Source organism: Frankliniella occidentalis, unplaced genomic scaffold, assembly GCF_000697945.3.
Source record: "Frankliniella occidentalis isolate FOCC.00 unplaced genomic scaffold, Focc_3.1 Scaffold39, whole genome shotgun sequence".
Classification (NCBI taxonomy): Eukaryota; Metazoa; Arthropoda; class Insecta; order Thysanoptera; family Thripidae; genus Frankliniella; species Frankliniella occidentalis.
Genome location: NW_026267169.1, coordinates 2082145 through 2103062, shown reverse-complemented (window position 1 = coordinate 2103062; position 20918 = coordinate 2082145). Strand labels below are relative to the sequence as shown.

The window sequence follows — 20918 nt, the reverse complement described above, 5'->3', positions numbered from 1 at the left end:
ACGATACACTGGAAATTCACAAAAATTTAGAACAATATTTTTCTAAGATGAGAAAATTTTGGGAAATATTGCCAACGTTTTACAGATCAACTACAGGTAACACATTCATCACACATTAAAGGAAAAAATTAAAACATAGGGTTTGGAGAGAGAGCATTAGTTGAATGAATTAAAAGGCAGTACAAAGTACACAGCCCTTGTGTCATCAAGTCAAAATAAAGTGAATAAAATATAACACAAAATAGATATTTGCACCAGACTGTGTATAAGATCTCTGCAAACCTGTGCAGTGAACCTTTACATAGACTGGTTGCTGGACTATATTAATATTACATATCACTTGCATGTAAAAAAAGTGATAAAATAAGAGTTAATTTAAACTTTGCATGTAAATACAGTCTGTCAATGTTAGTCAGCTTTTTAAAAAGTTTAGAATAAAGCTACTAGACATATGTCCTCCCACACCTGCAACTAATGTAAAACTAAATGAGATTCTCATAATAGAGAGCAAATTAAAATGATTAAAAGAAAATAATAGCCTTGACCTAGTGAAGAAGTTTACAAGAAAGTCAAGATATTAAGATCTAATATGAAAACACAGAACAGAATAGGAGAAAATGGTGTCCTACAAAATGTTAACAAGTGATTTAGCTTGAATAATACTGTTTGTGTCTCTTTCTAGAATTATTTAGTTCATTAGAAATGTGAAGCAATTAGTAAAACAGAGTCAAGAAGAAAATGGTACATACCAAAGTTCAAGGTAAGTATCATTCAAAGATAAATTAAATTATGTACAGCTTAATAAAAATATTAGTACAAGAGAGCTGAGTTATCCCATATAAATGCATGCAATACTAGTGATTAGTGAATTGAGTACAGATAAAGTCTCTTACTATGATAGAATTACTGACGACAATGTACAGGAAAAGTAAATGGTCCCTCATTATCCCGGCAGACAATAAAGAAAACAAACCAAAGCTAAGTTCAGTTCTTTCCCCAAGCACGGATTACAGTGAGTGCTTTGTTGAGTTGAGTGCACCAGTCAACTCGCTCTTCTTTCGTATCAGCTGACAGGAGGTGCCTAAAACAAAAATCAAATGTAGGGGACTTAAGATTGGGGGGAGAGTTAATTTTGTAGCGACACATGGTACAACCAAAATACTTACCGAACATGAGTGACATTGCCTTTGCACACCAAGTCTAGTGAATCTTCATCAGTTGATTTAGCTGGTCGAGAGGTCTCAAGAAGAAAAGTATTCAGACGAGCACAAAGATCCCTTGTCACCAGGCCCACGTTTTCAGTTATGCAAGACCGCAGATCAATTGAACCAATTGGAACCTAAGACAAGATTTCTCAAATAAGGAACCATGTAAAATGTGTAATGATGCAAGCAATAATTGGAATTAATTCATTTTGATGCAAACCTCTTTCTTTTCATGATCAGGATACTTCCAATAGGACAACATTTCTCCTTTAAGAAGGCACCAACGCCTATGCCATGCACCATATCCCGAAACTACTTCATACATGGTAAGAAAGCCTCTGTGTTCAATATCTAATGACAGATCACATTTAAGGTGAAGCTGAACACTTCCTTCAAGAGGACTAGTATACGGTACCTATAAAAAAATCAACAACGATTACACATCAGTCCAAATTTTAAGCAAAAAGAGTCTGTTAGAATATTTTAAGCTAAGCAGCTACCTCACCTTATTGAGAGTAAATGACGTTCTTTGAATTTCACGCAGAGAGAAAATGACATATCCAATAAGAGAGAACTGAGGAGACCTCACAGCTCCTGGGCCAGCTGGTGATTGAATAGGGGGGCGCAAAAGATGAGAGTCTTGCTTTTGTTTCTTGGGAGTCATGCGATGTTTAGAATCCTAGAAGCAATGACCAAAACAGAAGTTTTAGATTTTTAAAAATGAGATAGCATTTATAAAATTAAAAATTGAAAGACAACAAACCTTTTTATTGATGTGATACTTCACATCATGGGGAAGCATTTCTTTACGGCAGGTCATAGTGTAGATTTCTAAAGTAACTCTGAAGTTGCTGTATAGGTCTGGGAGAGTCAGAGATGAGGTAAAACGTAGAGTCTGACCACCCTGCAAATCCCTTGTGTTTGAGATTGACAGGACAGAAGTGGCCAGGACGACATCTTGGCATTTAGCAAGGCACACAAAATGATGGCTATTATCTTCAGCAGCAATGGATCTTACAAAATCACGCTTGACTGGTAAGGTAATTTCACTGATGTGAAGGGTGCCATGCTCTGAGAAATTACTTGTGTCATGACCAGATGGGTTTTGAGGACGCAGGGTACCTTCCACTTTCAACCTCTGAATCTCATTGAGAGAGGCTTGGCGTTTGTGTGCTAAAATCAAACAAAATGAATTGCATGATACAGATACATGACACAATAAGTTGGTGGTTTTGATGAGAATCTCAGCACAGTACTTACTAGATAGTAACAACAATCTCTCCCCTTCAACCTGTTCAGCAGAACCAGAGAATTCAACAGTGGCATTACACAAATTAAGAGCTTGACTGGCTTGGGAAATGACAGTTTGCTGTCTGGAAACTTCATCAAGGAGATTTCTGACTCGAACTTCAACAAGATTTCTTTCATGTTCTTTATTGTCTTCTTTGCGTGAGCCCAAACATTTTTCAGGGGATCCTTGAGTTTGAACTTGTTTAGCAGGTGTACGAGGTGTCTATAAAATAGAATGAGATATGAATACCCACAAATGAGATAAGGTACAAGTAATCTAAAAAAGGTGTACTATTCACTAAACATACAACATACCATATTCTGCTGCTTTCTGTAAAAACTGACTGTGTGCATCAGTGGTAGTTGCTGCTCCTCAGATGTAGTTGAAGGTGTAACAGGTGGAGGAGGAGCACGATATTTAGTAGAAGCTCGCCTCGGTGACTTGCGTTCCAGAGTAGGTGCAGGAACTGGTTCCTGAACAGATGTCTTGTAGTAAAAACTGTCAGACTTTTTACTGGGAGTTATCGGAGCCTACAAATAAATAATACAGGTGATAAAAAATTTTCACTTTTCAAGGATGAAAGGTGCTGGCAAGGCAGCTTAGTTTTACTCTTTGTACCTTTTTAGGAGAACAACTTCGCTCTTCGTCAGAACTATCAAGAGCCTCATCAAGGAAATCATCCATATCTCTAAGCACAGCAGACTCAGTGATTGAAACATCATCCTAGAATATTAGTTTAAAAATTACTACATTTATAAAACATCATTGTGTAAAGGTAAACAACTGCATAGTAAGAAATTTTCTCACCATGGAATCCTTCTGTGATCTGTAAGATGAGTGAACTTTTTCTGCAGCCTCCAGTATGTCTTTGCCAAAGCTATTATCAGCTGATTCAGGCTCTAAACTTGATTCAGCATCCTCATAACTGAAAATTTTCAAGGGGAAACAATTTACTAAATAATGTATGACTAAATTACCTGCGATAACAGCATGAAATCTTACTATTATTTTTAGATTAGAAAACACATGGACAAAATAGCATACCTCTGTTCACCACTAGATTGTTCCTCGGTTTCCGTTGTAGCTTCCACATCCGAAAGGCTTGGGTATAAGCGACCTGGCTTGGGTGGCGAAACTTTGATCTTTTTAACTTCTGTTAGGCCTGGGTAACCCTCCTCTAAAGAATGCAAAAATAACATCAAATGATGCAGAAGATTTCTTTTTCCACAGACACTAAGATAGACATAATATGTAATTACATCAGAACTAAAAACTTACGAGTTGGAGGACGTCGTGGTGAACGGCGAGGTGAAGCCGATTTAGTTGATGGCTGCAAAGTAGGCATAGGAGGTGGCGGAGGTGGGGTTCCTGGTACCTTTAAAAAGAACACCAGAAAACAAACAGTTGAAAGCTTACGGTTGGTACTCAATTACTGGTTTGCAAGCAAAACACACGAATGTTACAGACCATGTTGAAAGAAGCTTTTAGTGGTGAAGCTTGAGTCTTTGGTTTGGGAGAACTCGGTTCATCTACTGCCATCTCTTTGTTGCGATTCCATCGACTGGAAAGCATCTCCATCTCTTTCCGCCTCTCAGCAACTGCCTGGTTTTGGGGACGGCTGGGACTTTCCTCAAGACCCACTCTTCCAGCCTCAAACAGTTGCAAGCGTCGAAGAATAGCAGACTCCTCAATATTTTGTTTCATTGTAGTAGCTACTTTGCTTGGAGATTTAGGCAGATTCATCACTGGTTCTTTGATTGGAGGACATGAGCTTGTTGAAGGTTTCTGAGGAGACTTTCGAGTTTGTGGGGGTGATTTGCGAATTAGCTGAGGAGATTTACGTGCTTGATGAGAAGCTGAAAAAGAATTTGTAAAAGTTATAGATTTTATAAAATGAAGGAAATAATTTAAGAGAGGAATTATTAGCTTAGTAAGTTAGTAAGTACCACATTCTGTCTCTTTCAGTAGTTTTGCAGGCATTGGTACCCCAAATGGAACTTTGGGCACCAGTAACGGCCCTTTGTTCTTCTCAAATAGTGCCATTCGCTCAGAGAGGGGTAGCTCAGCTGGATCCCTTGCAAGACGCTTGGATGGGCTAGTAGCCTCAGACTCGTATTTTGCAGCTCTTTGTAATACTGACCCCTCTGGTTGAGAAACATCAATATTAACCTGTTTGAAAAATCAAAAGAAAATTTAAAATGTATCCAAATCAGAGTGACATGAGTGACAGAAGACCTGATAACCAACCGGCTTGAGGTTGACTTTGAATTGAGTCTTAGCTGGTGAAGCTGCGCCTTGCTTAGGGCTACCAGGAGCCTGCTTTGTGGGAGAAGCATAATTTCGAAGTTGAGCTACTCCCATGACCATTGGGCTGCGAGATGGGCTAGTGAACTTATTGAAGTTCTTTGATGGGCTACAAATATCCCTTTTCAATGGGCTTCGTGCTGGGCTCTGTAACAAAATATAGGACTAACTACTACAGCAAACAAAGGTTGAATTGGGATGTCAAGATGCCATGCTTTAAAGTAGAAATAAAATGTGAAAATGCGTAGGAAAGAGAATTACTTAGTACATTTACATTGCATTTGACCTTAGTCAAACCCTACCTCATCATGATCATCTTCTTCTTCTTCTTCCAAATTTTGCAACCCTTCTGAATCAATACTGGAGTCTTTACTTCCTTCCTCAAAGTCATATGTAAGTCGACTATTGGAAGTAGACCGGGTAAAACCCTGGGACTCCTGCATGCCAATAAACACAAACCATGCATCTACTTTAAATTCACACACGCAAGATATCATACACATAACATAAAGACAAGATAAATCTAAATAGAAAGAACAGAAGGAACAATAAAATATGCAAAACAAAAAGACAATGCTGGAGAATTCCTCAAATTCTTCAATATAGCTGCCTATTCTTCAATTTTGATAATTGGTAGTGACATGACAGGTCACCTCTAAAAAATTGAGGAGCCAACAAAATCAAATAAGAAAGAACCTCAACACCAGAAAATCCATGCAAACCTGAGTATTACACTGCAAACATGCATGCAAAAATTAATTTAACATGAGAAGATAACAATTAAGGGAAGAGACACAAACACCAACAGATGTAAAAGCTCTGTAACGGGACAGGAAAATTAAGTTAAGTGTTATCACCAAATTTCTTGATTCCAGAAGGCCCCAAATTGAAAAACCTAAATACTAGAGCAAGTGAAGAACACTCACCAAGCTATCAAGCATGGCTTTGTCCCACTGCAACTGTTTGGTGGGAGATGTTACCTCTGTTGGTATTTTCCCTTTTGGACTGCATCCTCCTCCAGATTTCCTGGTAGCCTTTAAACCAGGTAATCTGGAGCTGGAAGTGGTATTAATTGAACTCCCTAAACTTTTAGCAGGGCTACTGACAGTGGGTTGCAGTTCATTCTTGTCAACTGACTTTCGTTTTCTTCCAGCTGCATTAAACCTTGTAACAGGTTTCTAAAAAAATGAAATTGTCAATGAGAGGTATACAACAAAGTCCATCAATGAATATCTAAGACGATTTCATGAGTATACAAGCTTTTAAGATCACAATAGACAGACTACAATCAAAAAGTTGCCTCTGATATAAAGCACACTCAGAACCACACATTTACAAAAGCAATACAAATTCAAAAACTCAAATAGATGGTTAAGCATGAAATTGCTAAAGTCACACCGCAATCAGTTAAAAGATCATAATCAGTGAGAATTAGTTGAATATTTAAGAGGGTACGCAATATGCAAGGCTTTCAATACGAATACAGTTAGATGTATTATTTCTGAAAGCTTTTCAGAAGGTAGTTAAAGGAATACTTCTGGTGAAGATAGATAGGAAATGAGATTTGGACTTACAGGTGAGTCTGAAGCCTTGACGCGAGCAGAGGCAGTTGCCACACTTGGATGGCTGAGGTCATCTTCCCATTCATTAATTGTACTGGCAAGGGCAGCTAAACGGGCTGAGCGTGTTGCAGATTTGTTACGGGTGGGCCGTGAAGCAGGTTCTGCAGAAAAATTGTTTTCAGTACGATGAATAGGTGATGACAACTGCTCAGAATCTGGAAGAAAAAACAAACACAGTTAGTATAACATGAACAACATTGTTTTGACCCAATTAAGCTATGGAGAAGAAGAGACTAACCAGAATAGAGAGCTCCCAAGCGCCTGAGGCGAGATCGAACTTGATCAGTAATAACAGCCCCACTATCACCATCTGCCTTTTCTCTAGATTCCTTCACTTGAAAGTTGCTTGCGTCAGAAACAAGCTCTCTTTCACTGTCAGAATCAGTCTGCATACCTCTTTCATCTTCATCAGACTCAGTTTCTGAAACTTGACGTGGGGGTGGAGGTGAAGTAGCTTCTTTCTTGGGGGATTTACTAAATCTGCGGCCGCTTGTTGATGTTCGCTTGGGTGAAGCAGTTGACATCTTCCTAGTCGCTATGTTGCTTTTTCTTGGAGATGGAGAAGCACATTTTGATTGCAAGTCTAAATAATAAAAGAGATAATTGTAAGGAAACAGTACCAAATGGATATTAAGTAGTGGACATAGAGGTAAGTCAGTACCCATTTCATTTGCTGCATGATTGTTTTCAATCAATGGAGCTCTCTTTTTTGATGCTGATTGTTCACCAACACTGTTAAGCTGTTTGTCTAACTTCTCTCTTCGAGCTTGAGCACGCTCCAACATTCGCTGAAACATCCCAAAATATTTAAAAGCATGATTAAACTTCGCTAAACCGAAATACAGCAGAAACAGAAGAGTAGGTACGATTGGAAAAACGAAAAAGGCCTAACCAAACAAATTAAGGAAAAAGTCATTCTAATTGTAAAATTTAAATTTTGAATTGTTTTGGAACAATAACATTTAAAATAAAAAAAAGCGTGAAATAATAAGGACGCAAATCATAGCATTGGACGAGACAAAGGATTAAAATAGAGCTGAGAAAATTTCGGTTTACCTGAGTGAATGCATCCATATCGTCAGCCGGCTTTACACAGTTTTCACGTCGAATAATATAAATATTTCACTAAGTTGTACTACCAATCGTCAAAATACTATAGCGGGACACTTGTCAAGACAAAAGACTAATATTGGTAATCTATATCCCATTCAATCCGAGACAAAACTATCGCAGTAAACAATCATGCCGACAGGAGAAAACACAAGCGACCGTTACAATTTTCGAATCCGGGATTCAAACGTAACCGCTACAGTGCGGATGCATGGTGAGAGGGGAGGAGGAGAGGTGCAGGGAGGTTGATATGTTCGACTACAGCGCATTCTGGTGGACAAAATGAACGAGGCCGACTTGAGGAGTTCTAAAAGGCGCTTATTTCGTACCTCTTTTGTTGGTTTATTTACAAATGTCCGACGGCGGCTAGTTTGTCTCTAAATGTCAGCTGACCTCTCTTGCTCAAACCGAAGGAACGAGATCGTTTAGTCTGGAACCAAAGAACTGTCTGTATTTCTGTTATCAGAATCAAAATGGAACAAGGATCGTTTGACGTTTTGAATGCTGGAGAGATCGAGCAGTTAGTGATGTGTCTAAAGCCGAGCAAGATCGACGAACTGGGAACCGAAAGGTACGAAAACGGGCGATGTGTTTTTGTCACAATTTTGCAATGTTTCTGCTAATTTTTTGTGCTTTTCTTTAGCTGGTTGCAGAGCCATGGATATATGCTAAAGTTGACTCAACAAGCTTCCTTAGAAGCGTCTGAGCATAGAGAAGAAGTCGTTAAAGAATTTATTGCAACACATGACAAGGTAACGCAAGATTTTTTCTTCAATAATACATTTTCTAAAAAAATATGCTAACTGTTAATTAATTTTCTTTCAAAGGTCTCTGTTTTGGTTCATGATGCAATATGTATTTCTGTGTGGCGGGAGAATGTTCTTCCAGAAATATTTCGTATTGAAGAAAACCCAAAAGATACTATTTTGGTCTTTATTGTGGTATGCCTATTGCTATTGAAAATGACATTAAACCAAAATTCTTAAATTATTCATCTTCACATTTTTTCCCCCAGCTATATCATGAAGCTACTGCAGTATCCCTTCTCCAAAGTGTTCTCTTTCATAGTGACTCGTGTGAAGCTTTGGGGGATGCTGCTGTTGATTTACTAGACTACTGTATGCCATTGCTGTTCCAAGTTGCCACAGGGTAAGTGTTGATCATCCAAATTTTTTCAGTATTGTACTTGTTTTTGTTTTTCTGAAATTTTTTAAATTGAGGTGTTTTTTGGGATGCAGGTTTAAATCTCCTAATGATCCCTCGTGTACTTCAACTAGGGATGCAATAAAAGACCAAGAAGCACTCATCTCTTTTAATATAGGAATAAGCTGTATTTCTATTTTACAATATCTGATTGAATCTATGGAGAGGTAAGAAGGCCGTTTTTCCTCTCTTTTTTCTTTTTCTTTTTTAAAGTTGACTGCACTAACATACTTGTTTCATATAGCTTACCACTTGCTGTGACATCAAGGATGTATACACATCATGATGTACCCCTACTTTTGGTTCATTTGCTAGAAAATCGACCGTGGGAAAGAGAAAATCCTAAAACACGAGGACAGAAGCTTAAGCTCATTGGTTTGTCTTTTCTGGTGTGATTTTTGCACATTCCACTGACTCTTGCTTTTAGCACTTGGATAGTTTGTTTCTGTCAGATTTTCTTCTTGCATCGTAGATATAGGACCATCTTGGATGATTAAATACTCTCCTCACCTGTCCGTTCTAAACATCCTGTACCTCTGATATGACATCAATTTTGTCATGACTGTTGGTAAAGTAATCTGTTCTTAATATTTTACTGACACTAGATGGGAAGTGGGTTGAAGTATCTGGTGAAGATCTAATGAAACTGACCCAAGTTGAGGGGCAAGTGTGGTTGGCCCTAAGACAGCTATTGCTACGAGATAGTTGTGCAAGAAACTATGAGTTTTCTGAATTTAGGAGAAGTCAGCTACAAAAAGTATGTCTCTTGTTTCTTAAAAATATTTCAAATTTTAGAAAAAAGTTCAAATTGGAGTATTTTCGATATTTATAGGTCCTGAAATACATGACTGACCCTCTTCTTGATCAATTATCACCACTTATTGACCTTAAGCAGTTCCTTTGTCACCTCCAAATATCAAGTGGTTCATCTACATCACGGAAACCTTTAATACTTGAGGTCATCCCAGAGGTAGGATTAATTTTAATGTTTTCAAAGCTTGTATTGCAAGATTTTAAATATTATCCCTGTATGATTTTATCAGATAAGGAGACGTATATTGGATTGGGGAGGTGGAAAGTGGCAGAAAATCGCCTGCAGGCAAGCAAAAATACTCTTCCTCAAAGATAAGGATACTTTTTTAAGAATGGCTCAAAGGTAGATTTTTGTATTTGTTAGTAAACATGCTGTGCTCATAATTATATTCTACTATTGTCTGGCATGTACACTGTTTCAGTTTGAAATCTGCTTACAATATTGAGACATTTGAACATTTGATAAGTGAGGAGGTGAGATGTGCTGGTTGTGGAGATCCAGCTGTCAAACGCTGCTCACGGTGCAAAATAGAAAGATATTGTGGAAGGTAAGAGAGATACCAAAACTGTTCATTGATAACATATTGACTGTTCATATTCATTTGTCATAGTTATTTCTTTTGTCTTTTAAAATTTGTAGGGAATGCCAAGTGAAGTGTTGGGAAAGTCATAAACGAGTTTGTAACACAGTCACAGAAACAGGACAAGCTCAGCAGTAAGGGAAGGGTAAGTTGATAATGATGAATTTATCTAATGTATAGCTAATTAATTTCCATCACTCGCCAAAGTTGTATTTAAGTCCTTTAATTTGCATGTCATAGAAAATCAAACAAACAAAACAGAGCATAAAACAACAAACATATTGAAAATCATTTGTAAGGTTCTTAGAAATGTAAAGATGTATCCCTCAGTCAATTAACATTTTACAATTTGTAGCTGTCACTATGCTGTCCTACTAGAGAAAGGGCAAGTTAACATCTACAAATTAAAACTGAAAAATTCTAAATTTGCATGTGTGATAAAAGTATTTGCAACAATTCAAATTTTCTCAGCTTAAAATCTACTTGTTTTATGACTACACTTTTTAAAATGAAGTCAGTTGCGGAATTCATAAATCCCATTGGATTTCTCATCAACAACCTCCTTCAAGAAGTTTCAATTCCAAACAATTTTTTGGCAAGTGCAGATCATATGGTGTGCAAAATAGACACAATTTCCATCTTTCCAGGTAAAACTCTTTTGTATAGATGTTTGCTAAACAATAAGAAATCAGCACTCTGTAAATCTCAGAAAAATAGTCTAACAAAATGAACATTCATTGTGACAGCCCGTTTCGTGTATGTGACAACTATACATATAATTAACAACGTGATGGAAACAGAGTATTGAATGAAGAGGGAATGTATGTACTAATTCACTTAATCTGATTTTGTCACAATCGCTATATTTTTAACACATAGCTTTATGTTTTCAACAAAATGCTGTCACAAAAAGCAACCCATTTCGTACTCCATGTCTACTTACACAATATAATACAGTCATGCATGCGTTTTTTGCATGTTTTATACTTTTAATTACACATCTACAATACTTATGTACATATATATGAATAAATACTTTGCTTAACAATAGACAAGGGTTTTATGCAACTTTACAAGGCACCTATCAAATAATTCTGCACTGTAAAATATAGAATCGATATTGTTCCCTATTTTGTATTCACTCCACAACTAAGTTTTCTTTTCATATACACCAATTTTATTTTTTAATTTTTCCCAAAATAATTGATAGGTACAAGCATTAATCCTATATTACAATAGAGATCCTGAACTACTGAATTAAAAAGCAGATTCTGAAGCAAACATCACTGAGATCATGTACACATTTTTTTGGAGAGCGAGGGGCTTTTCAATTGTCTTCCTTCAGGAAAAACTGCACACCTAAGAGAAAGCAGCAACAGCTGTGTAGTGCCCATCCCAAAGAATTAGCTCTCATACCAAATCAATCTTATGAATGTGCCAGAATCTGCTGCATAAAAGCCACATGACTAATTAATTCTTAAAATTTTAAAATGAGAAATCCCATAGGAAATGTTTAAAATTTTGAGTGTCTTGACTTTAATAACTATTCAAATATCACAGATTAGTGAAAATCAATGCTTAGATGATGTGACTGGTCTGCTGCTAAAATAACAACCACAACAAAATATTTGTTAAAGCAAATTAACTGTTTTCAATTTGAAACAACAATTATTTAGTAGGTGGTGCTCTGGTGTCAAACTGTCCAATGTCAAGAATACAAGCAAAAATAGTTTTTTTACTTTCGTTGCCTATTTACTTCATTAGTACTTGCACATTTAATTCTTTTGCTACAAAATCTTGACCATTTGTTAGAGTCTGACACAACCTTGGCACTGTATTCGCAACACAGCTCAGAACAGAGCAGGTAGGTTGCTCTGGAGCTGGCGACACAATACTACGAAAAAATGACAGAATTTCGCACGTTCCTTAAACTTTATGCTGCGCTTTGAGTTGCCTAAGGCACATGAACCACAAACAGTTGGTATAGGGGAAAAAGTAGAGAGTAGGAGCATGGCGGACGTCTACGTGAGGGAAGGATTGGGGTGAATAAGAGAGGGAGAGAGAGAGAGAGCCAGAGAGAAGGGAGGGGAGGAGGAAACGCAGACAGACGGTGAGTCGAGTCAGGGGTGCCCTCCTCCATACATGTCATTCATCATGGGAAAGTGGTTCATTTGTCTTCATCACATCACGGCACGTAATCGGTTTAAAAGCCACCCTCCACTCGCCAGGCCGGCAGAGCATTACACGCCACAAGCAGGCCAAAGGGGAGGGGGGGAGAGAGAGAGAGAGAGAGAGAGAGAGAGAGAGAGAGGGGGGGGGGGGGGGGGGGGGGGCTCTCTCTCTGTCGCTCCCACGGGGAAGGCCGGCAGGTGCGACCCTCGCCTCTAGCCTCGCACAGCTGGGCTGCGCCAGCTCGTGGAGCAGAGGACCTGGCCCGGCCTGCCCAGGCCAGCCCAGGCAGGCCCATATCAAAACGACCCGGCCTCTCCTCTCCCCATTCCAAAGGGGATGGGCTTTATGAAATCCAGGGGCAAGTGGGGGCCGGACCAGGACCTGTGTGCGTCGCCCGGGACTGGGGAGGGAAGTTCAAAACCGTGGCAGGCTCAAAGGCCGGCGGGCTGTTGAATCTGCCCCGGCCCCGGCGCGCTTCCTCACCTCTTCCCCCGCGTCCCGAGCGTTCACCCACTAGTCACGGATTTTAATCCGAGTTTAGCTTCGACCTCTCGTGGGGAAAAGGGGGGGGGGCAGTGAACTTAGGTTGACCTGAAGGAGGACCGGTAGAGGCTGGTTGGGCCGGGGGTCCTTTTGGTAATGAATTTTGTAACAGGTGTCTGATGGGGGGCGGACTAGGGTCGACTACCTAATGGTCATTGAGAATATAATGGGGATGCAATTGTTTTGGGAAAGCTAGAAAAGTTGTCTAGTATCCTGAGAACAAAGGCGCGTGAACATAAACAGACAAGGAGCTTTCATAGTTTTATCAGTAACTAATTTCATAAAAAATATATCGAGACCATTCAAATCTTTGTTTTGTGTCCAATCACAATTATTTTTTCGTATCTCTAAGCTAATTTTTCACTCGCAATTCGTGCCTTCTACACTTCCAAAAATAATTCAGTTCCAGAAGCCGTCTCACTCCCCGTGCAGGGGCTTCGGTGCTGCCTTCGGCACGCGCTGCGCTCGCCTCGCCCTCGCGACCCGCTCCTCCCGCCAAAACTAACGATTATTGTTAAAAATAACTAGCCATTCGTGAATTTTATTTATGCCCGCTTGTCGATTAGCATGGCACAGTAAGACACATTTCCAAAAAAAATGTATAAGGAGCGACGAAACAGGCGAAACAAAGAAAGGCCGTCGACCTCAAACTGCGACTGCCAAACGACGTTAATCCAGCACATAGAACCGCGCTCGGATTCGGCCCAGAATGAGGCGGCTGAGCAGGGGCGGGGCAGAGCAGCGCAAATAGCGGACCAAGGCTGGCTTTGGTCTCTTCCTCGGCACTGTGTACCGAGGGGTTGGATCGAATACAAACACGAGTTAAACTTGAGCGTGGCAGCAAAGCCCGCGCTCACGCGCACGCCAAGGCACAGTAAACACACACACACACACTTGCACACTCACACGAATGCAAACATACACACTCACGCACGCACGCATGCGCCCGCACATACACACACACATACACACACACAAACTCATACTCGCACGTACCCGCGAGGCAAGAAAAGTCTAGTACGATGCGGCCTCTTCGCTTCGTCCTTGCGAGGCGACGACGTGTCGCTTTTCTCTTTTATAGTCGAGGAAAAGAAATAATAACGAAAAAGGGGGCCGAGCACGCGCGCGTCCTCGCCTCGCGACGAAGACGCTGTTTGACAGAGAGGCCCCCGCGGCTCGGCGCCAAGCAGGCCCGGCTAAATCATGAGAGAATCACAGCAAAATAAACAATATACACAGATTCTGATTGGGAAATACTTTACAATCTTTTGATTGACGGTGATCACGATGAGGAGCGCGCCCCGCGCGGCGCACAATGGAATCGGAAAACGACACTCCAGCGGACGCTCTGTGTGGAGATGATGGCGGGGCATGCCAGCGCTCCGCGGCCCACTCCAGCCCGTTCCAGCCGTTAGCAGCGCTCACAGCGCTCGCTCAGCCTCGCGGCCGGGCTCGACTGGAGGCACTGGAGCGCTGCCTGGAGGCCGCGCGGGCCTCGCCCGGAGCAGGCGGGTGGCTGGCGACGATCCTGGCCGCGTCCACGACGTCGTCGTCGTTGTCGTCCTGGAGCGGCATCGGCGCGCGTAGCAGCAGCACGCGCGGCACCCGGCCTTACGACCGGGCGGCGCCCAGCGGGGTCCCGGCCAGGGCGGCGACCAGCAAGAGCGCCACGGCCACCAGGTTGGGGGCGAGCGCCGAGGCCGCGCCCATGGCCGTCTGGAACATGGGGCCGTTCACCCAGTCCGAGAGGCCGGCCCGGCCCTTGGTGGCGATCCGCATCGTGTAGTTGGAGCCCGGGGTGAGGTTGTACAGTCGGCAGGGCGCTGCAAGCAGTGGGCAGACATGAGGGCGTTAAAAATAACAAAAAAACAATCACGCTGATGGCGCGGTGAATACAAAAGCAGTTCAGGGGACAATGCACGGCGTGCGCCCGCCCGCTGCCCAGCCGGAGGAGCGAGGGAGGGTGCTGCAGAAAAGCGCTCAAGTAGAATTTTGGCGGGCCGAGGGACGGGGGTACACTTTCTCACCACCTCCCTTCTTTCCTTGACGGCCCACTGGAATAGGTCCAATCGCCCCCCCCCCTCCCCCCACTTCCTCCTGGCGGTCCCCCGCCCCGCCCTTTCAACACCTGTTTCTTTCGCGCTTATAAAGAATAGTGCGAGCCAATCTCCTGCGCCCGCCCCGCGATACAGGTGGGGAAGGAAAGTAAGGGCGGAACGATTCGTTCGGTGGAAAACGGCGGGGCAATCTAGAAATCTACTGCGGCCCCGGGCCGGCCGGCCGCCGCCGCCGGGGTTGTAAAAAGAGAGCCTTGACCAGCCAACGGGGGGCCTTTGAACTCCCGCGCCCCACCAAAGCCCTCCCCCCCTCCTTCCCGGCTTCCTCTTTTTTTTTCTCCCTCCCTCTCTCTTCTTTATGCCTCCAAAACCTCGCCCCCTCCCCTCCCTCCGCATGCCTCATCCTCACCTACGCAACGAGGCAAAAGGGGCATCTGCTATCCAAACACGGGGAATTTGAGTGGTCGTTGGCTTTAGGCGGGAGGGGGGGGGGGGGAGTTGCCGGGGCGGAGAGCAGGGGTTAGGGCAAGGGGGCTGTAAACCACTGCATTTCAGACAGGAAGCAGAGAGCGGCGATAGCAGCAGGCCTCCGCCGCCGACCGTTTGCTAACGGCGAGCTGCTGTGGAGGCCGCCGAAAATTAACAGCTCAAAGATGAAACGGCCAGCCTCGCCCGCGGCGGTTAATTATTTTTGGGCGAATGACTCTCGCGGACGTGTACTCAAAATTATACACCCCGACCTTCCCCCCCAACTCCCTTCCACAGGTCCAGCTCCAGCCGCAGTAAACGGAGCTGCTGCTCATCACTCACCTGGCTCGCACTCCTGCTCGAACGAGTAGGACGTGCCGTTGGTGATCCGGGTGAGGCGCACCCGGTAGCCCAGCGTGTCGTTGGCGCCGTTGCTCTTGCTGCTGCTGTTGCCGCCGCTGCTGCTGGCGCCGCCGGCGCTGCTGCTGCCCCCGGTGTTGCTGCCGCTCTTCTGCGTGCTGTGCTGCACCTTGGGCCCCACCACGGGCGAGCTCACGTCCAGCTGCGCCGTGGTGGCCGAGGCCGAGGTGAGCACGACGACGCGCGGCGGGTTGGGCTTGAGGCCCTGCTGCAGCTGGATGATGCGCGTCACGTTGCCCAGCTGGTTGCGGGCGATGCACGTGTACTTGCCGAACACCGTGATGTTGCTCAGCTTCACCTGCGACAGGGAGCGCGCCGTCAGCCAGCTCGACAACGACAAGCATGCACACTAAGCACTACCGCCCGTGACGTCATCTCGTCAGTTGTTGGACGACGACTGGCGAAATAAATGAAGAGGACGGGAGGGACTCGCGGTGACGTGCAGAGGACGCCGGCCGGCGACGTCCTCCAGCAAGGTCAGGCGCCGGCGCCGCCGGTCCCCCCCGGGCGGTCCCCCCGGGCGCCGCCTCCACTCCCCGCGCCCGGGGCCTCCGCTGGGAGCCAGAGCAAATATATCGCATCGGATCGCTACCCTTGGCTGCCTAAAGTCCTAGCGGGGGGTCAGGTCACAGCGGTCCTAATCGCGAGGGAGAGGAGGAGGGGCGGTGGTAGGGGTGCTAGCGGGGGGAGGGGGTCGCGGGCGGGGGCGGGGCGCCACGAACGCACCCTGCCGCCCGCACACTGTACTCACGTGCTTAATATACACGGGGTCTTCGCGTATTTCCACCTAACGTGAAAAACAACAAGGCCTTTGTCGTAGTGTCTCAAGAGAGAAAAGGGGGGCTCGTTGTTATTGTGCAACGACATGATGTGGTTTTGCGCGAAGGCGACCTGCGGAGCGGACCTTACCCTCAGCGTGGACCTGTTCTCCTCGTTGATGACCCTGGACGCGAGCGGCTCCACCATCTGCTGCCGGTCGCGCTCCGGGTACCACGAGATGGTGGCGGGCGGGTCGGCCGTCACGGCGCAGGTCAGGTTTACCTCGCCCGTCAGGTAGCCGTAGACGGGCGAGCTGGTCGTCGCCGCCAGGAAGGTCGGCTTGTCTGCGAAACGAACAGATTGATGATTGTGAGGCCAAAAACACTCAGTAAAGACTTTACTATTTCAATGTCACCAACATTGAACAACGATGCGTTTTAAGGAAATTGTACTCACGGCGCACGCGCAGGCTGATGTTGCGGGTCTGCTGGCCGGTGACCTGCTCCGACATCTGGATGGCGGCGCACTCGTAGAAGCCCTGGTCCGACACCGAGACCCGGGTGATGCTGAGCCCGTCCGCTATCTGATCGAAGCGGCCGCCCTGGACGCCTGGCAGAGGACAGAGAGTAGCGCCCCCCGCGCGGTTATTCCACCGACAAACAATTTACTATCGTCCTGCTGTCTTTCTGACCTGCGCCCGCTCACTCGGGCGGGCGCCATTCCTTTCTCTAGTCTCCATTCCCCTCCCCTTCCACTTCCCCTCCGCCCCCCATCCACCCACGATATGAGAGTATACCCACCAAGTAAAGGGGACAGGGCCAGCCAGGTCCGCTGTCACTTCTGTCCCGGACAGCAGGAGCCCCCTCGTCCTCCACAGCCTCATCAGTGGGACTCGCACACTTTACTGTGCCCCCCGCTCCCCCGCCGCCTCGCCTCTGAGCGAGAGAGTGACATGAGACCGGGTGGCCTGCTGCACCGCCGTGTGCCCCTGCCGGCCTGGCTGTGCCGCTGTGCCCGGGCGTCTTCTTCTGCGCGATGCACTAACAAGCGCCAGCGACACAACCCCCCATGTTGTTACCCGTGCCGCCCCCCAGGCGACCCGCCACGCCCCGCCACGCCACAAGGGCCACAAAAAAGATGTTCCAAAAAAAAAAATCCGCTTGGTTTCAAATACCTTGACTCCTCTGTTTTGTTCCCTTTTCTCACCCGCTCGGCACCCATTTGTTTTACCCTTTCGGACACCCAACACGGAGCGGCCGCGGCGCGAGTACTCACGCCCCCCGCCCCGCACCGGCGCCCACTCCGCTCTCTGTTAATATTTCACCACGTCTGCTGCACTGTGTTTCGCAGAGGCTGTCGTCCCGCTCCCCCGCGCGCCATGTCCCCTCTCCCTGCTCCCTAACCCGCGCCAGCTCCATCCATCCCTAAAATCCCATCCGCAAGTGTGTCATGTCATGTCCGGGCCAGGGCTGGCTGGCCGGCGGCGGGGGAGGAGCAGGCCACTGGCCGGCGGGGACAGCTGCGGACAGGCGCGCGGACAGCCGTGCGGACAGCTGCTGCGGCGCGCGGGGCGACAGAGGTGTGGGTGGACCCAACAACTTACAAATGAAATAGCAATGAGCAAGGGGTGCCGCGCTGCTGCGCTCTCTGCTGCTGTCCTGGGCGGGCAGCCCCTGTCTGCCGAACTGGCGCCACTGGTCGCCCCCGCCCCCGCACCGCCAGACCCTGTCCGGAGGACAACTGTGTGGGCGCCATTCCAGGCACAGCGAGACGCCACGGAGTCCGCTCGACTACACGCCGCAAAAATAAAACGACTGCAGCAACAACAAGAAAAACGTTTGCTGGCCTTATTTTCTTTCATCCTGTACATCCGTATAGCGGCCCTCTTCACAGCCTGGAAAAAAGGGGATGGAGAGTTTGCGAAACGCCAATGATCGCAGAGAGCGAGGGTGGGTAGAGGGTGAGGTAGCGGGAACCCTCGAGAATGAGCGCCCCGGTTAGCGTGTACAACGACGCGATGAGCCAGCCCCCCCCCCTCCCTCACACCGTCCATTCACGTGCCTCATGCTGCTGCTGCAGAATCAAGTTCCCATTCAATTCATTCCCAACTCGGAGAAAACAACGAGAACTGCAACTGGGCGGGGTGCGGGACGGGAGCACAGCATAGTGGCGGCAGAGGCGGAAGTTCTGCAGCGGCAGCTAGCAGCCAGCACAGAGCACAGCAAGCCTCCGCATGCACTGATGCCCACCAACCACCGGCCCGACCCGCGGCCGCCTGCAGAGCTCCGGGTAGGCCGCCCGCCCAACACGGCCGCGCTGGAGGCCGGCGGTGGCCTACCTGCCAGGGGTCCAGCTTTGCCGCCTGCAGAGCTCCGGGTAGGCCGCCCGCCCAATACGGCTGCCCTGCCGGTCGGCCCACCTGCCCGGAGCGCGGCCGTGCCAGCAGCAGCGCCAGCAGAAAGCTTAAAGATAGAATTGCAAGCGGTTGCAGAGCGCACCGCGCGTGTCGGGGGAGGGGAGCCTCGGGTCCAGGGTCTGACAGGGTGCTGCTGCGGCGCCTGGCTCGGCTCGCACTAGTGGTGGTGGTAGTGGTGAGAAGGGCCCTGCTGGTCCCCGGCGATGGGCGGGAGGGGCTCAAGGGATTGTGGAGGGGACCGCGTTCGGGACGATGACAGGGACCTCCTCCTCCTTCTCCTCCCCCTCCGCGGTCTCGTCACCACTAAAACTAAAACGGGAAGCCCATACAGTTAGTTAGTTAGGAAGTATGGCCGTTTTACTGCAAATTCATGTCGCGTTAACGATGCAATTACCTGCCTGCTGTTAAATTTTCATGCCGACGAGCCAAGCGCGCGTGGGCCTGGGCCGGGCGGAGGTAGAGAGCACGGGGCGACGCTCCCCGCGCCCACGAAAATGGGGCGCCGGAGCGTATGCGAAATACCCGCCGCCAGCTCGTCTCCAAGTTTCCAACGCGCGCGCGACGCACAAAGCGATTCATGTTTCCCTTCCTCGCTTTTCCAAAACGGCCCTATAAGCCTTAAAAACCCTTTGACGACTCCGGCACAAAATTCCCCGCCGCCGCCGGCTTCAACCAAAGTGCAGCGAACGCCGCCTCCCCGGCCCTATAAACCCGCCGCGAGACGTGACCTGCTTAACCACACAAACCAACCGAGACCCGCGCAACGACCGGCGAAACTTTGCCGCATATCACCAAGACACAGGCGGTAGGGCAGCAGTAGTAGCAGCAGCAGCTACTCCTCCTCGCCGCCGTCACCGTCGTCGCCACCAACATCACCGCCGAAGGTTTCACCATGGGGACCACACCACCACCACCACCATCACCACCCTCAACAGGCAGTCCGCTCCGCACGCTGGCCCGCGACGCCCTCCCCACGGCTTACCTACGCCAGACTCCATTGTGGTGGTTCCCTCGTTGGCTCGCCACCCAACTTGGTCGGGCGCGGCCCGGCCCTCCCGCCCCAGCGGGGCGTGGCGGGGCCGGGCGCGGCGTGCCTTTCGCAAGTTCACTCCTCCTTCTTCTCCACCACCACCAACCTCCCGCTCCCCTCTCCAGCCACCTCTTGCTCTTGTCTCTGCCAGTGATACGCGCGGGGGGCACACACCTCGACAACATCCAATGAATACGTAAACAAAGTCATAAGCTTCATCTTTAACGAGCCAACTTTGGTCTAATTTTGTGCAGCAGCTGATGCACAGCCTCACGCGCCGGGCCCGCCAAACTAAGCCCGACCCGACCGAACGCCCCACCCGCGCCCCCAATGCCGCTGCGGGCCGCGGAGCGTCGGGGCCGAAACCTGCCCCCTGGTCACGGGTGGGGAGCGGGGCTGGCTGCGCTGAAAAGTTTCTGTACAGCAGAATGACCAGCAGGGGCGGGGATGAAGAGAGAGCGAGCGAGAGAGCGGAGAAAGAGAGACATGGAGAGAGAGTGAGATGAGAGCGAGAGAGACGGTGGAGAAAGAGAGGGAGGGAGAGAGAGAGAGAAGCGGCAGGGGGAACGCAGCGTGCGCCAGCGTGTGTCCTGGGCGCAGTAACACTTTACAGTTGCCGCCTACATAGTTAGCTAGTTAGCGAGTGGATCTGCTCCACAATGGATGGGCCGGCTGCCTGCTGTTGGCCGCCTCTCTCACTCTCGTGTGCCTGCACCACTCTCTCACCCTCTCTCTCACTTGCTTCCGTTGAAATTCACCCCCTCGGGGCGCGAGGCGGGCGCGGAGCAGGCACCAGCACCACCACCACGGGCCAGACCGGCGAGCAGCGACATAAACTCGGTGGAAACAGCAGCCTTGTCCTTGTCGCTGGTCAAGCGGCCTTTTGTTGGGGACCAAAGCCCACCGTACCGTGGCGTGACTGCA

The 20918-nt window shown here is 47.4% G+C and overlaps 3 protein-coding genes across 8 annotated transcripts in view; 1 reads left to right on the top strand and 2 right to left on the bottom strand.

Moving 5' to 3' along the window:
- Positions 1 to 242: 242 nt before the first annotated feature.
- Positions 243 to 7737, bottom strand: LOC113202625 (anillin). Of its 4 annotated transcripts, none has more exons than XM_026416940.2 (20): positions 7479 to 7737; positions 7084 to 7210; positions 6661 to 7005; positions 6375 to 6577; positions 5727 to 5978; positions 5103 to 5237; positions 4744 to 4947; positions 4443 to 4665; positions 3964 to 4352; positions 3775 to 3871; positions 3541 to 3673; positions 3304 to 3421; positions 3115 to 3219; positions 2811 to 3026; positions 2466 to 2718; positions 1969 to 2378; positions 1711 to 1884; positions 1426 to 1620; positions 1167 to 1339; positions 243 to 1081 (listed from the first exon to the last, which is right to left on the bottom strand). In XM_026416940.2, the coding sequence occupies exons 1-20, from the start codon at positions 7494 to 7496 to the stop codon at positions 985 to 987; spliced, it is 3867 nt and encodes a 1288-aa protein (XP_026272725.1). In that variant the 5' UTR covers positions 7497 to 7737; the 3' UTR covers positions 243 to 984. The 4 variants fall into 4 exon arrangements, with proteins under 4 accessions (XP_026272725.1, XP_026272727.1, XP_026272729.1 ...); XM_026416942.2 differs by having other exon boundaries at positions 6817 to 7005; XM_026416944.2 differs by having other exon boundaries at positions 6375 to 6523; positions 6817 to 7005.
- A 118-nt stretch (positions 7738 to 7855) lies between these two features.
- Positions 7856 to 10554, top strand: LOC113202614 (zinc finger MYND domain-containing protein 10). Of its 2 annotated transcripts, XM_052266488.1 has the most exons (12): positions 7856 to 8103; positions 8176 to 8284; positions 8360 to 8473; positions 8548 to 8681; positions 8771 to 8902; positions 8980 to 9110; positions 9341 to 9492; positions 9568 to 9705; positions 9779 to 9891; positions 9971 to 10096; positions 10189 to 10274; positions 10370 to 10554. In XM_052266488.1, the coding sequence occupies exons 1-11, from the start codon at positions 8006 to 8008 to the stop codon at positions 10265 to 10267; spliced, it is 1326 nt and encodes a 441-aa protein (XP_052122448.1). In that variant the 5' UTR covers positions 7856 to 8005; the 3' UTR covers positions 10268 to 10274; positions 10370 to 10554. The 2 variants fall into 2 exon arrangements, with proteins under 2 accessions (XP_052122448.1, XP_026272710.1); XM_026416925.2 differs by having other exon boundaries at positions 10189 to 10554.
- Positions 10555 to 12445: 1891 nt separating this feature from the next.
- LOC113202613 (neural cell adhesion molecule 2-like) overlaps positions 12446 to 20918 on the bottom strand; it is a 299769-nt gene continuing 291296 nt past the window's right edge. For both annotated transcript variants that reach the window (XM_026416924.2, XM_052266439.1), the window contains 4 exons: positions 17005 to 17157; positions 16699 to 16892; positions 15712 to 16087; positions 12446 to 14667 (listed from right to left, as the gene is read on the bottom strand). In XM_026416924.2, coding sequence (XP_026272709.2) covers positions 14456 to 14667; positions 15712 to 16087; positions 16699 to 16892; positions 17005 to 17157 — 935 coding nt within the window. In that variant the 3' untranslated portion in view covers positions 12446 to 14455. The remainder of the gene's footprint in view (positions 14668 to 15711; positions 16088 to 16698; positions 16893 to 17004; positions 17158 to 20918) is intronic.